At 40.5% G+C, this 24,064-nt stretch overlaps 1 protein-coding gene across 6 annotated transcripts in view; it reads left to right on the forward strand.

The window, feature by feature from the left end:
* Positions 1–23,855, forward strand: part of secisbp2l (SECIS binding protein 2-like) — a 175,455-nt gene extending 151,600 nt beyond the window's left edge. For all 6 annotated transcript variants that reach the window (XM_059952513.1, XM_059952515.1, XM_059952511.1 and 3 more), the window contains 4 exons: positions 1,627–1,847; positions 2,586–2,740; positions 19,223–19,439; positions 20,129–23,855. In XM_059952513.1, coding sequence (XP_059808496.1) covers positions 1,627–1,847; positions 2,586–2,740; positions 19,223–19,439; positions 20,129–20,763 — 1,228 coding nt within the window. In that variant the 3' untranslated portion in view covers positions 20,764–23,855. The remainder of the gene's footprint in view (positions 1–1,626; positions 1,848–2,585; positions 2,741–19,222; positions 19,440–20,128) is intronic.
* The last annotated feature ends 209 nt before the right edge of the window (positions 23,856–24,064 follow it).

The raw sequence follows: 24,064 nt of genomic DNA on the forward strand, positions 1-24,064 counted from the left end.
TGAGATTACTACCTTTGCAGTCCTTCTCAGCTGCCTTCCTAACTCCCAATATCCTTTCAGGACCGCTTTCCTTTTTCTACCTATGTCATTGGTACCTATATGTACCACGACCTCTGGCTCCTCACCCTTCCACTTCAGGATATCTTGGATGCGATCAGAAACATCCCGGACCCTGGCACCAGGGAGGCAAACTACCGTCTGCGCTCACAGAATCACCTATCTGAACCACTAACTATCGAGTCCCCTATTACTACTGCCTTCCTCTTCCTTTTCCTACCCTTCTGAGCTACAGGGCCGGAGTCTATGCCAGAGGCACGGCCACGTTGCTTCCCCCAGGTAGGCTGTTCTCTCCCCCCCCCCCCCCCCCCGCCCAGCAGTACTCAAACATGGGTACTTATTGTCAAGGGGTACAGCCACTAGTACCTGACTCTTCCCCTTCCCCTTCCTAACCGTGACCCACCTGTCTGCCTCCCATAGCCCCGGTGTGACCACCTGCCTGTAAGTCCTCACTCTCCCTGACCAGACGAAGGTCATGGAGCTGTAGCTCCAGTTCCCTAACATGGTCCCTTAGGAGCTGCAGTTCGGCACACCTGGCTCAGATATGGACGTCTGGGAGGCTAGGAGACTCCAGGACCTCCCACATCTGACACCGAGAACAACAAGCTGCCCTCACACTCATACTTCCCCTTTCCTCAAATAACTGAAAAAAACTGAAACCTAAACCTACCTTGCCTCGCCTGCTTCCGTCTAAGCCAGTTGAACCAAAACCCTTAAGCCTACACTCTGCTCCCGGCTCTCTCTGCTGCCCGCTGTATAAGACTGTGTCTTTTTTAAATCTTCCCCACTTCACTGCCCAACGTCACACGCCTGCACAGTCCCAACTCTCTTAACTCAGATGAGAAGAAGAAAAAAAAATCAAATTGGCTCCCGTTGCACTCCTGTTCTGATCCTCCGACTTCCTTCTCACCAAAAAAAAATTTCAATTGCAAAATCTGCCACCTTCTAAAGGGATAATGCCTGGGCGTGTCTAGTCTGGTGCATAGTACTCTGTTTAGTTGAATATTTGTTTCACAAGAAAGCTAATTGAAAATAATTATGGGCAAAGGTAGTTTCCTTACAAAATAATTTGTAGTGTATCGGGTTACTTATTGATGACCAGTGGGATCAAATGAAGATGTGTATGTTTGATCTTTTTCCAACTAAAACAGTCATTTTTATTACTAACTTTTGATGAGAATGAATAAATGGTCAAATATAGGTTTTGATGGCCAACAGAGAATCAGAAGGCTCATTGGATAAGTACATGGATGGGAGGGGTATGGAGGACTATGGTCCAGGTGCAGGTCAATGTGACTGGAAGGAATAATAGTTCGACATAGACTAAGTGGCTAAAAGACCTGTTGCCATGTTGCAATGTTTTAATGATTCTGTTCAATTAGACTACCAGCTGAATCCAAAGGCGCAAACCTGGACATTAAATACATATTAATTTCAGTATTACAGAGTAAACTATCGTAACCCAAAGTTACTTGGTTATGTTTTCTAAGTAGCTATGCTATCAATTTTTTTAAAATTATGGCAAAAAATACCTTTCTTTTACACTGTTTAAATTTTTCCCTGCACCAGATATTGTAATCAAGTGCTCAGTAAAGATATCGACGAATGTGTGACTTTGCTACTGCAAGAACTTGTTCGCTTTCAAGAACGTGTTTACCAGAAAGATCCAATCAAAGCTAAAATGAAGAGAAGACTTGTCATGGGTCTACGAGAAGTAACCAAGCACATGAAACTAAAAAAGATTAAGTGTGTAATCATCTCTCCAAATTGTGAGAAAATTCAGTCTAAAGGTATATGAGACATCATTAAATCATGTTATAGATAAAACTACAAGTCCTGGGCTTGAAACATTCAGTTTCTCTTTCCAGAGATGCTGCCTGACCTGACTTTTACCAGCATTTTTGATCAATTGTTTTTTCTTTTTTGGTGTTGTAATTATCTAATGCTGAAATAAAAACAGGGAATTTTCAGCTAGCAACATCAAGATCTGCCCATAAATATTAAGTGGGTTCTATGGTATCTGGTTTTCAGTCTAGATGTCCACAGCATAGAGCGTAGGTTTTGCTATCAAACTGGCTTTGCAACAAATGTGATTCTTGGACAGCAAGTAAGGAAGTAAATAGTTTAAGTGTACACATGTTACTGGAACTTGCAAATGTTCGAAGTAAATTGGCACAAGTTAAAATTTTCTGGAACACGGGTAATGAAGAAATAATTGTCTTAAGTAAGCTGTTTAAAAAGTTTCATCTCATTTAGTAAGGCTAAATATTTTCTGTAGTTTTAAATGTGAATACATGAAAACCTTAAGTTCTGGGCAAGTCAGTTTGTTGAATAATGAAGTCTGTGGAGGAACAGGATATTACTGACAGCAATTAGTGAATTTCTGTGCTTCATTGCCTGCATTCAGATGTCAGAAATTAATGCAGATTTTACAGAATAATATTGTAATTTGCTCTCAGTTTCACTGTCATTACAGCTGCTAACTGGAGTAACACTTCGCTTAATTCATGGTCCCATTCTTCTTTCAGGTGGATTGGATGAAGCTTTATACAATGTGATTGCTATGGCACGGGAACAGGAAATTCCTTTTGTCTTTGCTCTTGGACGTAAAGCTCTTGGTCGTTGCGTGAACAAACTTGTTCCTGTTAGTGTTGTGGGGATTTTCAACTACAGTGGTGCTGAGGTATGTTGTTGTTGTCCCATAGATTTCCATTTCAATATGGACATAAAATACTGTATATGCAATGCACCTCAGTTCTGATGGATGGCAACCTAGTGCTTGATAATTGCCATTTATGTATCCGTGTTGCAGCATGCTTCTGCTAATTGAACAGTTAAACGGAAAAATTATATTTACTGTGAAACAGCAGTAGAATTAGCAGACTATACACTAAGTTAAAATAGCATTGTTTTCATGTATTTTTTATCAATATTTGGAATGATCAGTAAGTTACTAATTTTTTGAATTGTATATTAGGTTAAAATACAGAATGATATATTTGCAAAACCACCTCGTTTAGCCCATCTCGTACATGCCAACTGTGATGCCTATCTACTCTAATCCCATGTGCCTATCTCTCGGTCATTCTGAGTATTTGTCACATGCCTTTAAAACATTATTTTTTTCTCCTCTGCGTCTTAGTTCCAGATAATCACTACTCTCTGTAGAAAACTTGCACCTCAGATATCCTTACTCTATTCCTCTTATTAAGGTATATAGTGTGGAGATGGGGCTTTTGACCCAACTAGTCCATGCCAACCAAGATGCCCATCAAGTTAGTTGCATTTGTCTATGTTTGGTCTTAACTATATCCCTTTAGACTTTTGTACTTGTCAAAGTGCCTTTTAAATGTTTATGTACTTGCCTTATCATTGCTTGTGTCACCTCATTTCAGAAACAGACCAACTCTGGGTGAAAGCATGCCACTCTGGTTCCTATTGAATCTGTCCCCTCTCACCTTAAACTTGTACCCTCTAATTCTGGATTTCCAAAGTCTGAGAGAAAGACTCTGTGCATTCACCCTATCCATGTACCTCTACAAGATCAGTCCTCATTCTTCTCAGCAACAAAGAGATAAGTCCTAGCCTGCTTGGTCATTCTCCATCACTCAGTCCTTCAAATCTTGGCAGCATCCTAATTTGCATTCTTCCCAGCATAATTCAATCATTCTTGTAGCATGGTGAGCAAAAAGAACACAATATAGTTTTTCGAACGTTCGCTTTACGATAGCTCGCCGTCACAAAAACCTACATTAGTACCCATTTTCGCTAACCAAAGAGGATTTTTGCTTTTACAAAAAAAAGACGCCCGTTTTATACGTGTGTTTACCCTGAAAAAGACTACCATGACCATGAAGCCTTGTGCAGGCAGTTGAGTGCACATGCGTGTACGTGCGGATTTTTTTTTTCTCTCCAAATCGATTTTGGCTCACTGTCACAAGGAAATCTGCAGATGCTGGAAATTCAAGCAACACACACAAAATGCTGGTGAAACGCAGCAGGCCAGACAGCATCTATAGGAAGAAGCACTGTCGACATTTCTGGCGGAGACCCTTCGTCAGGACGTTCCTGATTTTGATAAGTGAAACTACACCGTACATACAATATTTCTACTTTATATAGGCTGTATATTTATCATATAATTCCTGCTTTTACTATATGTTAGTGTAATTTTAGGGTTTATGTGTTATTTGGTATGATTTGGTAGGTTATTTTTTGGGACTGGGAATGCTCAAAAAATTTTCCCATATAAATTAATGGTAATTGCTTCTTCGCTTTACGACATTTCGGCTTACAAACAGTTTCATAGGAAAGCTTTAACTTCGGATAGTGGGGGAAACCTGTAAACCAAATGCTATTTGCCAATATCTTCTGCAACTGCAAAGTCCCAGCTTCACTCAGCTGAAGGCCAGCGTGCCAAATGCTGCCCTCACCTCTGTCTTCCTCTGGCACTGTTGTCAGCGACCCATGTATTATAATCCTAAAACATACTGAAAAGCACTTAACTATACCTTGTGCATTCTCATTCAAATTATTGATATATGGTGATAAATAATACAACTTGAACTGATCGGGAAACTATCAACTGCCACCTTATGTATACTCAAGTACTTGGCCTCCACCACAGTCTATGGCAGAGCATTCCACAGATTACTCTCTGGCAAAAAAAAATGCCTCCTCTGTTCTGAAAGGCCACCCCTTCAATTTTGAGGCGATGCCCTCTAGATCTAGGATACCCCCACCATAGGAAACAGTCTCCACCACCAGCCTACCTAGTCCTTTCAACACTTAGTAGATTTCAATGAGATCCCCACGTGTTCTAAATTCCAGTGAGTACAAGCCCAAAGCTACCAAACACTCCTCATATGTTAAACCCCGTTGGTTTCCTTGGCTGCGTAAGTCTAAGGAAGACACATTCCAGCCCCACCAAACCCTTGAGATTGAGACGGCTCTCCCACCCAAGCCCTGGTTTGTGTGGATGCTGTGTAATTTGCAACTCTGTTACAACTCAGTGCCAAGAAACAACAGACAGCACACTACATACAATTAAAAGAATCTTATTTATGAATCTTAATTAAAGGTTAGAAAAGAAAAGAAAAAAAAACAAAAAGAGCCCATTATAATTAACCAGTCAAATATACACCAGTTGGAGCACAATTCACCGATCCTCAGTCAATCTCGCCAACCAGTTCTCTCCAGCGTCTTTTCTCATCATCTCCCCCAAACAACAGACCAGCTCACATTTCAAAGCATCTGCTATCTCTAACCATAACCCACATATTGTTTCTACAGAAAGACCATTATAATAGTACTGAAACCTTTCCCAGGGTGTTACAAATGTTAATCTCTTCATTCCTGGAATCATTCTTGTGAACCTCCTCTGGACTCTTTCCAATGACAACTCATCTTTTCTGAGGTATGGGGCCCAAAACTGTTGACAGCTGTTGTTAAGTGTGGCCTGTCTTATATCCTCAGCATTATATCCTTGCTTTTATATTCTGTTCCCCTTGAAATAAATGCCACCACTGCATTTGCCTTCTTTACCACAAACTCAAACTGTAAATCAACCTTCTGGAAGTCTTGCACAAGGACTCCTAAGTCCCTCTGCAGCACTGAAGTTTGAACCTTCTCCGCATTCACATAATAGTCTGCACTATTGTTCCTTTTACCAAAAGGAACAATCCCATGCGCTCTAACTTTCCATAGCAGCCTACTATCTGTAACCTTATCAAAGGCCTTACTGAAGTCCATGTGGACGTTATCTACTGCCCTAGTGTCAATGACCTTGATTACTTCAGTAAAAAAAACTTTCTTATTCATGAGTCGTGATATCCCACCCACAGCCAAACTGTCTATCCCGAATCAGCCCATCTTTTAATATTTCTAATTTCTCAGAATGCCATCCAATAACTTATGTGCTACAGATGTTAGACTTGATTAGTATTTACCAGATTTTTCTTTGTTGCACTTTAATAAAGACACTACATTTGACATTCTCCAGGTTTGTGGTACCTCTCCTATGACTGAAGATGATGCGTATATCTCAGCCAGAGCTCCCACAATTTCTTCTCTAGCTTCCCATTGTCCCTGCTATAGGACTATGATATACCTGCTCAGGCCCTGAAGATTTATCTAATCTTACATCCAGCACCTCCTCAGCTTAGTGCTAACTATCCCCAAGATCTCCCCAATCAACCATGTCATATTCCAAAGTCGGCTTGCCTTTAATCCATAAGAATTATGAATTTCTTCCATAAGAATAGAGGAGAAATATTCATTGAGGACCTTCATTGGTATCTCTCCTTTCAGTTAGTCCTGACAAAGGGTCTCGGCCCGAACCGTCGACCGTGCTTCTCCTTATAGATGCTGCCTGGCCTGCTGTGTTCCACCAGCATATTGTTTGTGTTCATTGAGGACCTTGTCTATTTCCTATGACTCCACATGCATATTACCACTTTGGTCTCTGCAGGGTCTCATTCTCTCTCCAGTTGTTCTTTTCCTTTAATGTACAACAATCTCTTCTGAAGATTCTTCGTGGTCTTCTTTGCCAGAGTTATCTCATGTCTACTTTTTGCGCTTCTGATTTCCTCCTTGAATATACTCGTGCATCCTCTGTTCGCACATGTCCCTGGTACTCCTGGGATTCATTTGAACCAAGCTGCCTGTACCTGACCCATGCCTCTTTTTTTTTTCCCCTCTGACAGGAGCATCCAAGGTTCTGCATTCCTTCCAGCCTTGCCCTTCCCTTTAACAGGAACGTGTCAATCTTGAACACAATCTTGCTTTTGGAAAAGCTCCTACTTGCCAGACATGCCTGTACCTGTAAACCACCTACTCCAATTTACTGTCAAAGTTTACCTACCTAGTGACAACATCTTGCAGCAATTAACGAACCCACTAGCCCACGTCTTTGGGATGTGAGAGGAAGCCAGAGCATCTGGACAAAAATCACATGGTTAACAAAGACATCGACAGCACCTGATACCAGGATTATTCCTGGGTCTCTGGTACTTCGAGGCAGCAGCTCCACTGGCTGCACCACTGTGCTGCCCTTGATGTCTCCTGATTTAAGCAGTGCCCACTTAAGTGGCTGAAAGTAAAACAACGAAGTGCCATGTCCTTTTTCCAGACCATAAGATGTAGGAGCAGAATTAGGCCATTTGACCCATCAAATCTGCTCTGTCATTCTGTCATGGCTTATCCATTTTTCCTCTCAGCCCCAATCTCCTATCGTTCCCCCCTTATCCATTCATGCCTCGACCAATCAAGAACCTCTCAACCTCTGCTTTAAATATACATAAAGACTAGGCCACAACAGCTGCCTGTGGCAGTGAATTCCACAGATTCACCATTCTCTGGCTAAAGAAATTCCTCCTCATCTTCATTCTAAAAGGACACCCCTCTATTCTGAGGCTGTGTCCTCTGGTCTTGGACTCTCCCACTATAGGGAACATCCTCTCCACACCCACCCTTATCAAGGCCTTTCACCATTTGATAGGTTTCAATTAGGTTAGCCCTCATTATTTTGAATTCTAGTGAATGCAGGTCCAGAGCTATCAAATGCTGTTCATATTACAAGCCATTCAATCCTGGAATCAGGTGAGGCAATTCCATGACCACTTGGTGTGGAGCAATGGGATTGTTGGGTTTCCATGATTTTATCTTTTCTCATAATTCCAATAGTTGATTATTAATCGAGAAGCTCAGTTGTACCAGGTGCACTCAGCAATAAGTAAGATCACATTTAAAAGGGACAAAAATAGGAACCAGGCCACGAGACCATTTTATCAAGGTAGGCTATCGCAGTTCCCCTCAACAGTCTTACAAATTGCTTTCCTTTATCTTCAGTAACACTGTATTGTGTGTAACAAATTCTTTGTAAAACATAAAAAATGATTTCTTGATCTGATTTCTTCTATTAATAATGCTGTGAAACACTTCACAGTAAATTACTGAAGCATGCAAGGGAGGTAAAAAATGACTGCCCCAGTAGGGGAGAGAAAAAGTCATTGAAGTTTTTTAGTGTAACAAAATGAATATTTAACTATATTGAAATGCACATTGATTGTTTAAAACATCTGCTTGAACATTTCTCTGATCTGAAGTTTTCATGTTATCTTGACGATTCACTTTCATTAAGAATAGTTCCAGAGGTTGCCTACAATTGGAGAATTGGCTTTTGATCTGCCATTCTCATTGTACTCCCAGTAAGGTTTTGACATTTCACGAAGGTTTTTTCGAGCCATGAAATGGATCAAGGGTGATAGAAATACATTTCTGATGTTAGTGTTTGAAGATAGAATGAAACATAAAAGTGGTTAGCAGTGTAGATCATGGAAGGTACTTAACATTTTTTTCAGGCCACTTAAACACAGAAACTGGCCCTCAGCCACTGATTGTATACTGGCCAAAAACCATCCACTTCCTCTCTTGTCTCCCTTCAGCTCTCAACATTTATCGATGTACAATTTCTTCTTTAGCCAATTTCTCATTCCTTTAACTCTAGTTTCCAAATTAATTATTAAAATGCACGTTCCAACATGCTTCAAGGCCACCACCATCGTCCCCGTGCCGAAGAAGTCTTCAGTGTCCTGCTTAAATGACTACCATCCCATTGCACTTACATCCATCATCATGAAGTGTTTCGAGAGGCACGTCATGAGGCATATCAAGACCCTGCTGCCCCCCTCACTGGACCCCCTGCAGTTTGCGTACCATCCCAACCGCTCAACAGATGGCGCCATTGCCACCACCCTCCACCTGGCCCTAACCCACCTGGACAAAAAAGACACGTACGTTCGAATGTTGTTCATAGACTTCAGTTCAGCATTCAACACAATCATCCCTCAGAAACTGATTGGAAAGCTGAGCCTACTGGGCCTGAACACCTCCCTCTGCAACTGGATCCTAGACTTCCTGACTGGGAGATCTCAGTCAGTCCGGATCGGGGGCAGGATCTCCAACACCATCACATTGAGCACGGGGGCTCCCCAAGGCTGCATGCTCAGTCCACTACTGTTTACTCTGCTGACCCATGACTGTACTGCAACACACAGCTCGAACCATATCATCAAGTTCGCCGATGACACGACCGTGGTGGGTCTCATCAGCAAGAACAATGTGTCAGCTTACAGAGAGGAGATGCAGCGGCTAACGGACTGGTGCAGAGCCAACAACCTGTCTCTTAATGTGAACAAAACAAAGGAAATGGTTGTTGACTTCAGGAGAGCACGGAGCGACCACTCCCCACTGAACATCAACGACTCCTCAGTAGAGATCGTAAAGAGCACCAAGTTTCTTGTTGTTCACCTGACGGAGAATCTCACCTGATCCCTGAACACCAGCTCCATAGCAAAGAAAGCCCAGCAGCATCTCTACTTTCTGCAAAGGCTGAGGAAAGTCCATCTCCCATCCCCTATCCTCATCACATTCTACAGGGGTTGTACTGAGAGCACCCTGAGCAGCTGCATCACTGCCTGGTTCAGAAATTGCACCATCTCGGATCGCAAGACCCTGCAGCGGATAGTGAGGTCAGCTGAGAAGATCATCGGGGTCTCTCTTCCTGCCATCACGGACATTTATGCTACACGCTGCATCCGCAAAGGAAACAGCACTATGAAGGACCCCATGCACCCCTCATACAATTTCTTCTCCCTCCTGCCGTCTGGGAAAAGGCTCCGAAGCATTCGGGCTCTCACGACCAGACTGTGTAACAGTTTCTTCCCCCAAGCTATCAGACTCCTCAATACCCGAAGCCTGGACTGAAACCTTGCCCTATTGTCCTGTTTATTATTTATTGTAGTGCCTGCACTGTTTTTGTGCACTTTATGCAGTCCTGTGTAGGTCTGTAGTCTAGTGTAGCTTTCTCTGTGTTGTGTTTTTTTTTACATAGTTCAGTCTAGTTTTTGTACTGTGTCATGTAACATCATGGTCCTGAAAAACATTGTCTCATTTTGACTATGTACTGTACCAGCAGTTATGGTCGAAATGACAATAGAAGTGACTTGACTTGAAATAGTCATCGACTGTGATACTACTGCCATTCCAAATTTGCAACTTGGTTCTCATTAGGCTGGAATACCTATCAAAACTTGAAAATATTTTGAATTTTTTTCCAATGTATTGCTGTTTCCCAAGGGCTAATAAACTAATTCTCAGGATAATGTTCCTGTATTATACAATCCAATCCTCTCTACTTTGGAGCAGAACTATTTCATCCAGTAAAGGAAGAAACAAATAACAAAGTTATTTTCGTAATCTCTCCAGACTCCACTTGTAACTTTGCCAAAATTTTTATCATCTGTGATTTTGAGAGTTCTGGATAAGGGGAAAAAATTGCTGTGATCTTTGTGTCCTCACTGACCACAGGAATAGAACCAGATTATTGTTCAAAAAATTAAGAAATCCATTGTACGTTGTCTATCAGCGCTGTCAACATGAACTTTACCAAGAGGGATTTCATTTTCATTTTAAAATCATCTTATTAATTATTTTTGAAGATTAACAAAAAAGATACATTAAGTCAATATGTCATTATATACAATAAAGAATTAAATTAGCAAATAATTGATTACAAACCTAAGCAATATGTCAATAATAATAAGATAAAATAAAGTGTTAAGAATTTTTTTTTTGAAAGAAAAAGAAGGGGGAAAAAAGAACCCCTCTTACTAATCAAAAAATACCCCTACTAACTGGAAAGAAAACAAAAAAAAGATCCATTGGGAGCACAATCCCGGAGCTATACATCATACAAGCTTCCGCAGAAAAAAAAATCAATCTGCCAACTCAAATCCACTTAAAAAAAAGTTGGAAGGAAACCATATTAATTAACTCAAATCAAATGAAAGTAGTAGGCGAATCAAATCGAGGATTGAAAGTTCAACTTCTGATTTTCTCTGAATAACATCACCTGAGAGAGCCATCGTATCAAAGTAGAAGCAGAAATATCTTTTCATTTCAACAAAATAGCCCAATAATAGGCCAATAATGTAACAAATGTTGGTCTGATGGAGAAATACCATGAATATATTGAGGGACTACACCAAATAAAACAAGGTTGGGAGCGAGAGCTTAACATGACCCTGTTAACAAAAGATTGGTTGCGGATCTTGAAGTTGGTTAACTCTTCTTCAATCTGTGCCAATCACTCTAATTCAATTTAAAATTGTACATCATTACTATTTAACAAAGGAGAAATGTTTTCTGAAATGTTTTCTAATGTTGTTAGTGTGACAGATGTAAAACCGAGACAGCTACATTGACGCATATGTTTTGGTTGTGTTCTGTACTGAAACATATTTGGAAGTCTATTTTCTCTACAATTTCTAAAGTTTTAAAAAAAAATTAATTTACAACCTAAGAGGGATTTCTCGCAGGTCGGAGGCAGTTATTTAAAAAGGGAGCTTCCAGAGCATTAGTCCATTGTATGTGGCCTATCAGCAGCTTTAACCGGAGCACCAATCGTGAGTTAAATAGCAAGGAATGTTCGGGCATAAAAGGGAGACACTGCCTAGTGAAGCGGTCATCGACGGAGTGCTCTGTGGCAGAGTAGTAGGACTTTGGCTCATTCGGACTTTGGTGATAAGGGGTCAAGGCGAAGTAAATTACCAGTGAGGAATAGAAACATGAAGTACAGAATGTCTGTACTGGGTGTCAGATATGGGAAGTCCAGGAGACTCCGAGCCTCCGAGACGGCCACATCTGCACCAGGTGCGTCAAGCTGCAGCTCCATGGGGAACAGGTTTGGGAACTGGAGGTGCGGCTCAATGACCTTCGTCTGGTCAGGGAAAATGAGGAGGTGCTAGGGAGGAGCTATAGACAAGTAGTTTTCAAGGAGACTTGGGAGACAGAGAAGTGGGTAACAGATACTAGAGTATACCCCTGTGCCTGTCCCCCTTAACAATAAGTATTCCTGTTTGAGTCCTGATGGGGTGGGGGGGGGGGGAACAGCCTACCTGGAGAAAGCAACATTGGCCGTGCCTCTGGCGCAGTCTGACCCTGTGGCTCGGGGTAGGGAAAAGAATAAGTCAGTAGTGATAGGGGAGTCTCTAATTAGGGGGTCAGACAGGTGATTCTGTAGACTCAGGAAAGAAACACAGATGGTAGTTTGCCTCCCATGTGCTAGGGTCCGGGATGTTTCTGATATCCTGAAGCAGAAGGTGAACAGCCAGAGGTCATGGTACATATTGGTAGCAAGGACATAGGAAGAAAAGGTTGGAGGTCCTGAAAACACAATATCGGGAGTTAGGAAGGAAGTAGAGAAGCAGGACATCAAGGTAGTAATCTCAGGATTACTGCCTGTGCCACATGACAGTGAGTATAGGAATAGAGTTAGGTGGAGGATAAATGCGTGGCTGAGGGATTGGAGCAGTGGGCAGGGATTCAGATTTCTGGATCATTGAGACCTCTTCTGCGGCAGGTTTGACCTTTACAAAAAGGACGGGTTGCACTTGAATCTGAGGGGGACCAATATCCTGGCAGGGAGGTTTTCTAAGGCTACTGGGGGGAGTTTAATCTAGAATTGCTGTGGGGTGGGAAACGAACTGTAGAGACAGAGGAAGAAGCAGTTGGCTCACAAATAGAGGAAGCTCGGAAACAGTGCAAGAGGGAAGATAGGCAGGTGATAGAGAAGGGATGTGCTCAGACCGATGGTTTGAGATGTGCCTTGACACAAGAAGCATCATAAACAAAATAGCTAAGCTTAAAGCGCAAATCAGTACTAGAAGCTATTATGTTGTGACCTTGAAATCAGAGACTTGGATGACTCGGGAGCAGGAATGGTTACTTAGAGTGCCAGGCTTTGAATGTTTCAGAAAGGACAGGGAAGGAGGTGGAAGAGCTGGGGGTGTGGCACTGCTGATCAGAGATGGTGTTATGCCTGCAGAAAAGGAGCAAGTCATGGAGGAATTATCTACTGAGTCTCTGTGGGTGGAACTTAGAAACAAAAAGGGGTAAATAACTCTACTGGGTGTTTTTTATAGACCACCCAATAGTAACAGGGACATCAAGGAGCAGATAGGGGGACAGATTCTGGATAGGTATAATAATAACAGGGTTGTTGTGGGAGATTTTAGTTTCCCAAATATTGATTGGCATCTCCCTAGAGCTTAGGGGTTTAGAGGAGGTGGAGTTTGTTAGGTGTGTTCAGAAAAGTTTCCTGACACAATCTGTAGATAAGCCTACAAGAGGAGAGGCTGTGGTTGATCTGGTATTTGGAAATGAACCTGGTCAGGTGTCAGATCTCTCAATGGGAGAGCATTTTGAAGAGAGTGATCACAATTCTGTCTCCTTTACCATCGCTTTGGAGAGGGATAGGAACAGACAAGTTCGGAAAGCATTTACAGTTGGCCCTCCTTTTCCGCGGGGGATTGGTTCCGGGACCCCTCGTGTATACCAAAATTTGGGAATCTCAAGTCCCTTATTCAACCTGACTCAGTGCTGTGGACATTAGGACCTGGTGCCAGAGCTATGAATGCGCAGTGTTTCTGTTCACAAAAATAATCATGATCACAATTGAAAATAAAGCGGAAATAATAAAACGATCGGAAAGAGGTGAAGTGCCACCGGTCATCGGAAAAGCGTTAGGCTACATTGGTCAACGATCGGAACAATTTTAAAGGATAAAGCGAGAAAGGCTCTGCCCAGATGAAAGCTACAATTATTACTAAGCAATGCAGTGGTTTAGTTTTGGGGTTTTAGGTGTTTGATCCTCCACATCAACCCGGCACGGTGGAGAGCACACTCAGGAGCAATCTGTCCCGAGTCCCAAGAACTTCCGTTCCCGAGCCCGGCGCTGAAACATACGTTCTTAAGTGTTTAGTATGCATAGAAGGTAAAATATATATTATATACTAAGACAAACATTGGACTAAACTGACGCTAAGTAATACTGGATATACCTGTTCTGACTTACTTAGTAAGAGAACTTCCATTTTTTTTCAATCCCAATGCACGATAACCCATGCACATCCTCCCATATATTTTATATCATCTCTAGATTACTTATAATACCTAATACCATGTAAATGCTATGTAAAATGGTTGTTTTACTGCATTATTTAGGGAATAACGACAAGGAAAAACGTCTGTACATGCTTGAACAAGTGCTGGAAGAGCACTTCTGGGTTTTCGCGATTCTTGGTTGGTTGAATCTGCGGATAAGGAGGGCCAACTGTATTTGGAGTAAGGGGAAATATGAAGCTATCAGGCAGGAACTTGGAAGCATAAATTGGGGACAGATGTTCTCAGGGAAACATATGGCAGAAATTGGATTAGTATGCAGATAATACTAAGGTAGGTGGCGTTGTGGATAATGAAGTAGGTTTTCAAAGTTTGCAGAGAGATTTAGGCCAGTTAGAAGAGTGGGCTGAACAATGGCAGATGGAGTTTAATGCTGATAAGTGTGAGGTGCTACGTTTTGGTAGGAATAATCCAAATAGGACATACATGGTAAATGGTAGGGCATTGTAGAATGCAGTAGAACAGAATGATCTAGGAATAATGGTGCATAGTTCCCTGAAGGTGGAATCTCATGTGGATAGGATGGAGAAGAAAGCTTTTGGTATGTTGGCCTTTATAAATCAGAGCATTGAGTATAGGAGTTGGGACGTAATGTTAAAATTGTACAAGGCATTGCTAAAGCCGAATTTGCAGTATTGTGTACAGTTCTGGTCACCGAATTATAGGAAAGATGTCAACAAAATAGAGAGTACAGTGAAGATTTACTATAATGTTAGCTAGGTTTCAGCACCTAAGTTACAGGGAAGGATTGAACAAGTTAGGTCTTTATTCTTTGGAGCATAGAGGGTTGAGGGGGGACTTGATCGAGGTATTTAAAATTATGAGGGGGATAGATAGAGTTGACGTGGATAGGCTTTTTCCATTGAGAGTAGGGGAGATTCAAACAAGAAGTGAGTTGAGACTTAGGGGGCAAAAGTTTAAGGGTAATATGAGGGGGAATTTCTTTACTCAGAGAGTGGTAGTTGTGTGGAATGAGCTTCCAGTAGAAGTGGTAGAGGCAGGTTCGGTATTGTCATTTAAAGCAAAATTGGATAGGTATATGGACAGGAAAGGAATGGAGGGTTATGGGCTGAGTGTGGGTCAGTGGGATTAGGTGAGAGCAAGCGTTCGACACGGACTAGAAGGGCAGAGATGGCCTGTTTCCGTGCTGTAATTGTTATATGGTTATAAATGTGGCAAAAGTTAAGGGGATATTTGCGTAGCGTTCTGCCTCGGTACGTTCCAATGAGACGGAAAGGATAGTAGGGTAAAGGAACCATGGTGTACAAAGGCTGTTGAAAATCTAGACAAGAAGAAAAGAAAAGCTTACGAAAGGTTCAAAAAACTATGTGATGGTAGATAGATAAGATGATAAGGCTAGCTAAATGAAATTAGGAGAGCCAGAAGGGACAATGAGAAGGCCTTTGGGAGCAGGATTAAAGAAAACCCTAAGATATTCTTCAAGTAAGTGGAGAGCAAGAGGATAAGATGTGAGAGAATAGGACCAATCAAGTATGACAGTGGAAAAGTGTGTATGGAACCTGAAAGATAGCAGAGGTACTTGATGAATTCTTTGCTTCAGTATTCACTATGGCAAAGGATCTTAGTGATTGTAGAGATGATTTACAGTGCATTGAAAAGCTTGAGCATATAGACATTAAGAAAGGTGATGTGCTGGAGCTTTTGGAAAGCATCAAGTTGGATAAGTCACTGGGACAGGACGGGATGTACCCCAGGCTACTGTGGGAAGTGAGGAAGGAGATTGCTGAGCCTCTAGCAATGAACTTTGCATCATCAAAGGAGACAGGAGAGGTTCTAGAGGATTGGAGGGTTGTGGATGTTGTTCCCTTATTCAAGAAAAGGAGTAGGGATAGCCCAGGAAATTATAGACCAGTGGGTCATACTTCAGTGGTTGGTAAGCTGTTGGAGAAGATCATGAGAGGCAGGATTTATGAACATTTGGAGAGGCATAATATGATCAGGAATAGTCAGCATGGCTTTGTCAAAGGCAGGTAGTGCCTTACGAGCCTGATTGAATTTTTTGAGGATGTGACTAAACACATTGATGAAGGAAGAGCAGTAGATGTAGTGTATATGGATTTCAGCAAGACTTACTGAGAGAGTAAGGAGGCATGGGATCCAAGGGGACATTGCTTTGTGGATCCAGAACTGGCTTGCTCACAGAAGGCAAAGAGTGGTTGTAGATGGGTTATTTTCTACATGGAGGTCAGTAACCAGTGGTATGCCTCAGGGATTCGTTCTGAGACCCCTTCTCTTTGTGATTTTTATAAATGTCCTGGGTGAGAAAGTGGGGGGATGGGTTAGTAAATTTGCTGATGACACAAAGGTTGGGCATTGTGTGGAGGGCTGTCAGAGGTTATAGCAGGACATTGATAGGATGCAAAACTGGGCTGAGAAGTGGCAGATGGAGTTCAACCCAGATAAGTGTGAAGTGGTACATTTTGGTAGGTCAAATATGATGGCAGATTGTAGTACTCTTGGCAGTGTGGAGGATCAGAGGGATCTTGAGGTCCAAGTTCATAGGACACTCAAAGCTACTGTGCAGGTTGACTCTGGTTAAGAAGACATACAATGCATTGGGATTGAGTTTAAGAGCCGAGAGGTAATGTTACAGTTGTATGGAACCCTGGTCAGACCCCACTTGAAGTATTGTGCTCAATTCTGGTCACCTCACTATAGGAAAGATGTAGAAACTATAGAAAGGATGCAGAGGAGGTTTACAAGGATGTTGCCTGGATTGGGGAGCATGCCTTATGAGAATAGGTTGAATGAACCCGGCCTTTTCTCCTTGGAGCGATGGAGGATGAGAAGTGACCTGTTAGAGGCATATAAGATGATGAGAGGCATTGATCGTGTGGATAGTCACAGGCAGACAGACAGACATAATTTATTGATCCCAAGGGAAATTGGCTTTTTCCTAGGGCTGAAATGGCTAGCATGAGAGGACACAATTTTTAAGGTTTTAGCTTTTAAGCTTTTAGAAGTAGGTACAGAGGAGATGTCAGGGGTAAGCTTTTTACGCAGAGAGTGGCCAGTGCATGGAATGGGCTGCCAGCGACGGTGGTGGAGACAGATACGAAAGAGTCTTTTAATAGACTCCTGGATAGGTACATCGAGCTTAGAAAAATAAAGGGCTATGGGTAACCATTGGTAATTTTTAAAGTAAGTTCATGTTCGGTACAGTATTGTGGGCCAAAGGGCCTGTATTGTGCTGTAGGTTTTCTACGTTTATATGTTAGAAAGGGAGCAGGGATAACCATGGGAATTATAAACCATTGTGTCTTACTTCAGTGGTGGAGAATTGGAGGAGTATCTTAAGAGACAGGATTTTTCAGTATTTGGCAAAGCGTAGTCTGATGAGGAAGCAGAATCAAGTTAATGTCACTGAAATGTAAAGTGCCATGGTAGTTAGCGTGATGCTATTGGAGCTCGGGGCATCAGAATTCAGAGTTCAGTCCTGGCATCCTCTGTCAGGAGTCTCTGTCCGTCCACTCTGTGGAATGTGTGGGTTTTCTACAGATCCTCCAATTTCCTCCCATAGTCCAAAGACATACGGGGTAGGTAAATTATCCCATGATTAAGTTGGGATTAATCGGGGTTTTTGGGCGGTCAGCGTGAAGGGTCAGGAGGGCCTATTCTGCTCTGTATCGCTAAATTAAAAATATAATAAATGTGTCATGTACCAACAGTGCAGTACAAAACATAAAAATCCATACAATAAAAATGTATATTAAATAGTACTTTACAAAGAGTAAAAAATAATAGTGAGGTAGTGTACACCGATTCATTGTCCACTCTGAAATCTGGTGGCAGAGGGAAATAAGTTGTTTTTAAGCATTGAGTGTGTAGGGATAAACAGCATGGCTTTGTGAGAGACAGGTCATGTCTCCTGAGTCTGACTGATTCATTTGAGTATGTGAGAAAACACATTGAAGGTGAAGCAGTGGATATGGTGTATATTAATTTTAGTAATTCGTTAGTAAGGTTCCCCATGGTGGGCTTATTCAGAAAGTCAGGAGGCATGGGATTCAGGAAACTTGACTGTGTGGATTCAGAATTGGTTTGCCCAGAGAAGTTTGCAGATGACACAACGGTTGGTGGAGTTGTGAACAGCATGGAGAGCTGTCGTGGGTTACAACGGGACATTGATAGGATGCAGAGCTGGGCTGAGAAGTGGCACATGGTGTTCAGTCCAGGAAAGTGTGAAGTGATTCACTTTAGAAGGTCAAATTTGGCAGAATACAGAGTTAAATGCAGGGTGCTTGGCAGTGTGGAGGAACGGAGGGATCTTGGGTTCCATGTCCATAGATCCCTCAATGTTACCTGGCAAGTTGATAGGGTTGTTGAGAAAGGCATATGATGTGTTGGCCTTCATTAGTCAGGGACTTGAGTTCAAGTACTACGAGCTAATGTTATACAGGTCTATAAAGGTTAGACCACACTTGGAATATTACATTCAGTCCTGATCTCCTCATTATAGGAAGAATGTTGGAAGCTTTTAGAGAGGGTGCAGAAAGGATTTAACCAGAATACTACCTGGATTAGAGGGCATGTCATATGAGGATAGGCTACATGAGCTAGGACTTTTCTCTCTGGATTGAAGGTGGACGAAAGGAGACTCGATAGAGGCATATAATATGATAGGATTCATAGATCGAGACTTTTTCCCTGGGAAGAGATGGCTAATTTAAGAGACTCTTAAGATAGAGGCATGGCCAATAGAAAAATGAAGGGGCATGTAAAATTATAGGGTTAGATTGATCTTAGTAGGTTAAAAGGTTGAGCAACATCATGGACAGAAGGGCTTGTACTGTGCTGTAATTTTGTATGTTAAACTTTTACTACAATTTCCCCCTTGTATCTTCATCCATAAGTTTGGATGTATATTGTCCTTCAATAACTCTACACACCTGTTAATTGCTGTCTTTGCTGACCTGTATTAACTTTTGAGCTTCCAGTACTTCTGATATAAAGCTTCCATAAATACCATCTTCAGCCATCACAGCACATTTTGTACACACAATACAGCAGCCAAGGACATTGGTTTGATATATCCTACTTATTTTCCTGTTACCACTTTTATCAGTAAGCATTATTATTGCAATTTCAAATGAACAATTGTGTGATTTTTTTTTTTGCATAGAATTTGTTTAATAAACTGGTGGCATTAACAGAGGAGGCCCGTAAAGCTTACCGTGATATGGTAACAGCCTTGGAGCAGGAACAAGCTGAGGAGGCACTGAAGCACACCAGGAAAGTTCCACACATGGGCCATTCTCGTAACCCTTCTGCAGCGAGTGCCATTTCATTTTGTAGTGTGATATCTGAGCCTATTTCCGAAGTAAACGAGAAGGAATATGGTGAGTGACTACTCTTCAGATTATTTTGCCAACTTAGAAGTATTAGCAAAACTCTTGTGCGATGAGATAGCCAATGTGATGGCCCCTATTCAAGTACAGTGCATGCCCTCTAATCCAAGCAGCATCTTGGTAACCCTCTTCTGCACCATTTCCAAAGCCTTAAGAACCTTCCCATACTGGGTGGCCAGAACTGTATGCAGTACACTAGATGTAGCCTAACTAGAGTTTTATGAAACTGCAAAATAACTTACTGACTTTGAACTCAATGCCTCAACTAATAAAGATAAGCATGCCATATGCCTTATTAACCACCCTATCAACCTGTGTAACTACTTTCAGGGAACTATAAGCTTCTTTCCCAATGTCCCTCTGCTCATCAGTGCTGTTAAGGCCTTCCCCTTAACAGTGTACTGTTTCTTTACATTTGTTTGACTAAAGTGCAACACTTCACATTTGACTGGTTAAATTCCATCTGCCATTTCTTTACCCGTATCTACAACTGATCTATATCCCACTATCCACAGCATTCATAGAGCAACCTGTTTGTCCCTGATGGACTGTACTTTAAAGCTACATAATCTGAAGATTGATCTAATTCTAAATTATTTATTTCTCTACATTTGGGACTTGTATTTTTCGTTTTGTTATCTAATTTTAATCTTTAATCATAAAATGTACTTGTTTTTAAGAAACAAACTGGCGGAACATGGTGGAGGCTACTGATGCAGCTGATGGTTCTGAGATAGAGAAAACCATACCAAGTGCGACTATCGTCCTGCAGAAGTCCACAGGTTTTCCGGCAGTCTCTCACAATGCTAACAAAACTGTCTTGGGAACAGCAAGTACTTCCTCTATGGGTCAGACATCTCATCCAACAAAGCCCACTGGTTCAGACAAGGAAGATGGAAAAGCTGATGATATGTTAGAGTGGGCCTCCCAGCAAAGTACTGAGACTGGGTCACTGGATGGCAGCTGCAGGGATGTTCTTAATTCCTCCATGATTAGCACCACGAGTACTCTTGTACCAGACATGCTTGAGGAGGAGGGAGATGATGATGAAGAAGAAGATGAGGAGGACGAGGAGGAAGAAGATGATATCCCTGAACCTGTTGCTATTGTGGTAACACTCAGTAGTAGAATTGATGATTGGGTATCAGAAGCACAGAAGACACTGGAAACTTTGCAGCTTAGCAAAAATATTGATGGTACAGAGGAAGATCACAGTGGGCAATGTGATGCAGAAGAACACGAAATGGTGGAGCAAGCAGATGAGATCGCAGAGAGTGAGGGCTCTCAACCTAGAGAAGCAGAGAGAGACATCTAATAATTGCAGCCCCAGACCAGCAGATTGGTTGTTTTCTGTTAAACTCATGAAATTACAAAAATACACAAGCAAATGTAACTGTTAAAAGTATTTTAATCCCACTAATGGTAATGCTTTGTTTAAAATGGGTTCAAATGTAGTGGAAAGTATAAATTTATTTCAAACAGTAAGAATATGATGTGCAAATTTAGAAACCAAAGGCATTAGCCATAAACTACTTAAAAATACTCTTCAATATTTGGCATTTTCTGTTGGATTTATTTCTCCTTTGGACTTGGTAAATATATATATCCCCACCTACCAACTTAACCATTGTTAGCACTTAATTCGATCAAATTATAAAGATGGTCATTAATATTAATACCTAACTGTAGTTTTTTTGAGCAATCATTGAGTCTATCCCAGTTACTGTAAACAAAACATCACTGACCTCAGGAACATGTATAGGAACAAATAGTAAAAGTCTGCTGTTTATAACTTCAGTTTCACTTGTTGTACGGATAGATCATAAAGTCACATATTGAAAAATTCTGTCTTTTCAAAGTCTGTCCTCTACTGACCCTAACCTCAGTGTCTTTGTCAAACATTGTTTTTCTAGATGGTTTATGAAAGTTTTTTCTGAATCTTTGGAGAAAATGTAAAATATGTTGACGGGAGGAAAAAGCCAGCAGTTTTGTTTACAAGAAATCCAGTCTCTTGTGTGACAGTAGTTTTATATCAGAAAATAATTTGACTGATATTTTTTAAAAAATCTCTACACAATTTAAACAGCAAAATGGTGATGTTTCTAAGAGATATACTCATTGCACAACTGTGATTTGTGATCTTCATTGTGCAATATGTGGCACCTAATTGATGGATGTATGTAACCATACCTCTATATAATGAAATTAATGTTACTTGTGTTTTTTAAAAGCATTTCTTGGACCTAATATGAATTTGCTTATAACAGCATTGTATAATTGAATTCAGGGAAAGTTGATAAAATGGATGTTATACAGCTCTTTATTGGCCTTTTCTATATGGATATTACTACTTTGCTGCCATCCAAAATGTTTTGGACTGGAACCTGGAAAATAATATGACAGCTGGCCTTGTGTGTGCATGGGATATACTAGAAACTAGTTCATTTTAATTGACATGAACGGGTGAAATTTTGTTACCTTCCTTGTACAACACATTTACACAACATCAAGTGTACAATAGCTGTTCTGTCTTAATTATGGTTCCTTCATGTAGCATCAGGCTTGCAATTCTGGATTGCATGATAGGTATTTTTTAAATACCAGTTTTGACTATTTGCATAGTTATAAACTTTACTTACACAGTTGCTTACAGCAGTAAATTATTCCTTCAATGCAGCTTCTTCATGGTAATAAAGGCAATGGGATTCTTTTGTATATTTTTAAGTTGTAAATTGGTCCGATGTTCAAAGGTAACATAGACAGATCCACCTAAGCTTAAATGTGTTCATCAGCTGCATTTGATAATGCAAATGAGACCTCTATCCTTTTAATTGCATCATGATTGTGATGGGAAATCTGTGTTGTGCTATATTGGTTGCAGGTTTACGTCATAAAGTAAACACAAATATGTAGGGGCAAAGTAGTTTAAATATGTCATAAAAATCATTTTAAGATCAGATCTTCAGCTGTATCTGTACACTGACAAAGTAAACCTTTTAGTTGCAAGTCTAGGTGTAAAGAAATTAAATTCTGTTCGCATTTTTTGCCCAAATTGAAGTTTCAGGATTTATGTCATGCACATCAACTAAATGCAAGTTTTCTTTAATGATAGGTGGTGTCTAAAAGTGTTTTCCTTTGACAGAATGTGCAGCACTAAAACTTGCACATTTGAACAAACTTTTATAGTGGCTTATAGAAACCAAATTAAATGGAAGAATACATCTCATTCAAAATGGTACAGGACTTTGACGGGAGGATTTTTCACCTACTCTCATATGCAAAAACTTAAAATACTTTCACAATGAAAACTTTGTTGCTTCATGGAAATGATGGAAGAACACTGCTGGTGTATGGTGATGTTATACAATATTTAATATTCCACAGTAATGCATTATTTTGATGTTCAGAAGTTGGTACTTCCTTGTGGCACCAGTAGGTTGTGCACAACTTGATCTATATAGCAACATCTGGTGCTAGAAAACTTTAAGAAATTATTTTTTAATCTTTATAGAGTTCACATACTTATCTTTTTTGTTTCATAATTCCATTTGTAAATTTTTACCCAAAATAGAACTATTCATATACAGAACAATGGCAACTTTCAAATAATCTTTAGTATTTAATTCACAATAAAGAATAATATATTATGCAAAAAGACTTTCAAAGATTGTTATCTTAGTTTATAATTTAACACCTTTCTATTGTAAGCAGGTGCCCTGAGCGGGTTTAGGTTCAACTTTGTATTAACACATAAACAAAGATGGTCCATCAAGTTGGTGGTAAAAAGCTAACATAATATTCATTGTATTTCAGGCTGTATTGTACTAATAGTGTTGATAGCTTTGTGATTGTTGCTGTTATCACTTAGTAGGAACCAGTTTTTTTTCATGTACATTGATCTTATTTTGAATAGCAAAGGATATGTTTCTGTTTGGTTAAATTCCTGGGACAGCTGATGTTGGGTGAGTATAGGATTTATTAGACTTCTAGCACTCAGTACTACATGAATTCCAAATGTGTCCAACTGTGTAAAGTGACCTGATCCTTGATTTATAAAGAATGAAAATCGTAACATTTGTCTGATCTATGCTGTAGGCTAAATTGTACATTTGTATTTTCTCCTGAGAGGCTCTGAAAACAGACTGTTAATATTCTTTAATGTGCCTCTTCCTGTATGTTAGTTTGATTTCTATTTTATTGTTTTCATTTGGAATCTAATTCAAAATAGGCAATTGCAGAAATTTGATAATTGGAAATATGAAGGATGATGTGTATTTTTGCTTGTGTGACCAGCATATGTCATTTCATTTAATGTACATAATTCCATAATTAACATGTTATACTTGCACTATGTAAATATCAGAATTTTTCCTTCTGTATCTAATAAACTTACTGATTATAAAATTTTCCTTGCTTTGTGTAATTCATTACCAGTTTTATTTGGACATTCAGCTTTGAAAAATTGACTCTGATGCCTAAGATTTGTTTTGAACTTTGGTTACAGAACATTTATTTTTGTGTGCGTGAATTACTCCTGAGGTACAAATACTCTATCAAATCAGCTTGCTTTTATAGTTTTATAACAGATTGGAAAACAAAATAACAAAGATGAAAAT

The sequence above is a fragment of the Hypanus sabinus genome, chromosome 28 (genome assembly GCF_030144855.1).
Source record: "Hypanus sabinus isolate sHypSab1 chromosome 28, sHypSab1.hap1, whole genome shotgun sequence".
In the NCBI taxonomy this organism is placed as follows: domain Eukaryota; kingdom Metazoa; phylum Chordata; class Chondrichthyes; order Myliobatiformes; family Dasyatidae; genus Hypanus; species Hypanus sabinus.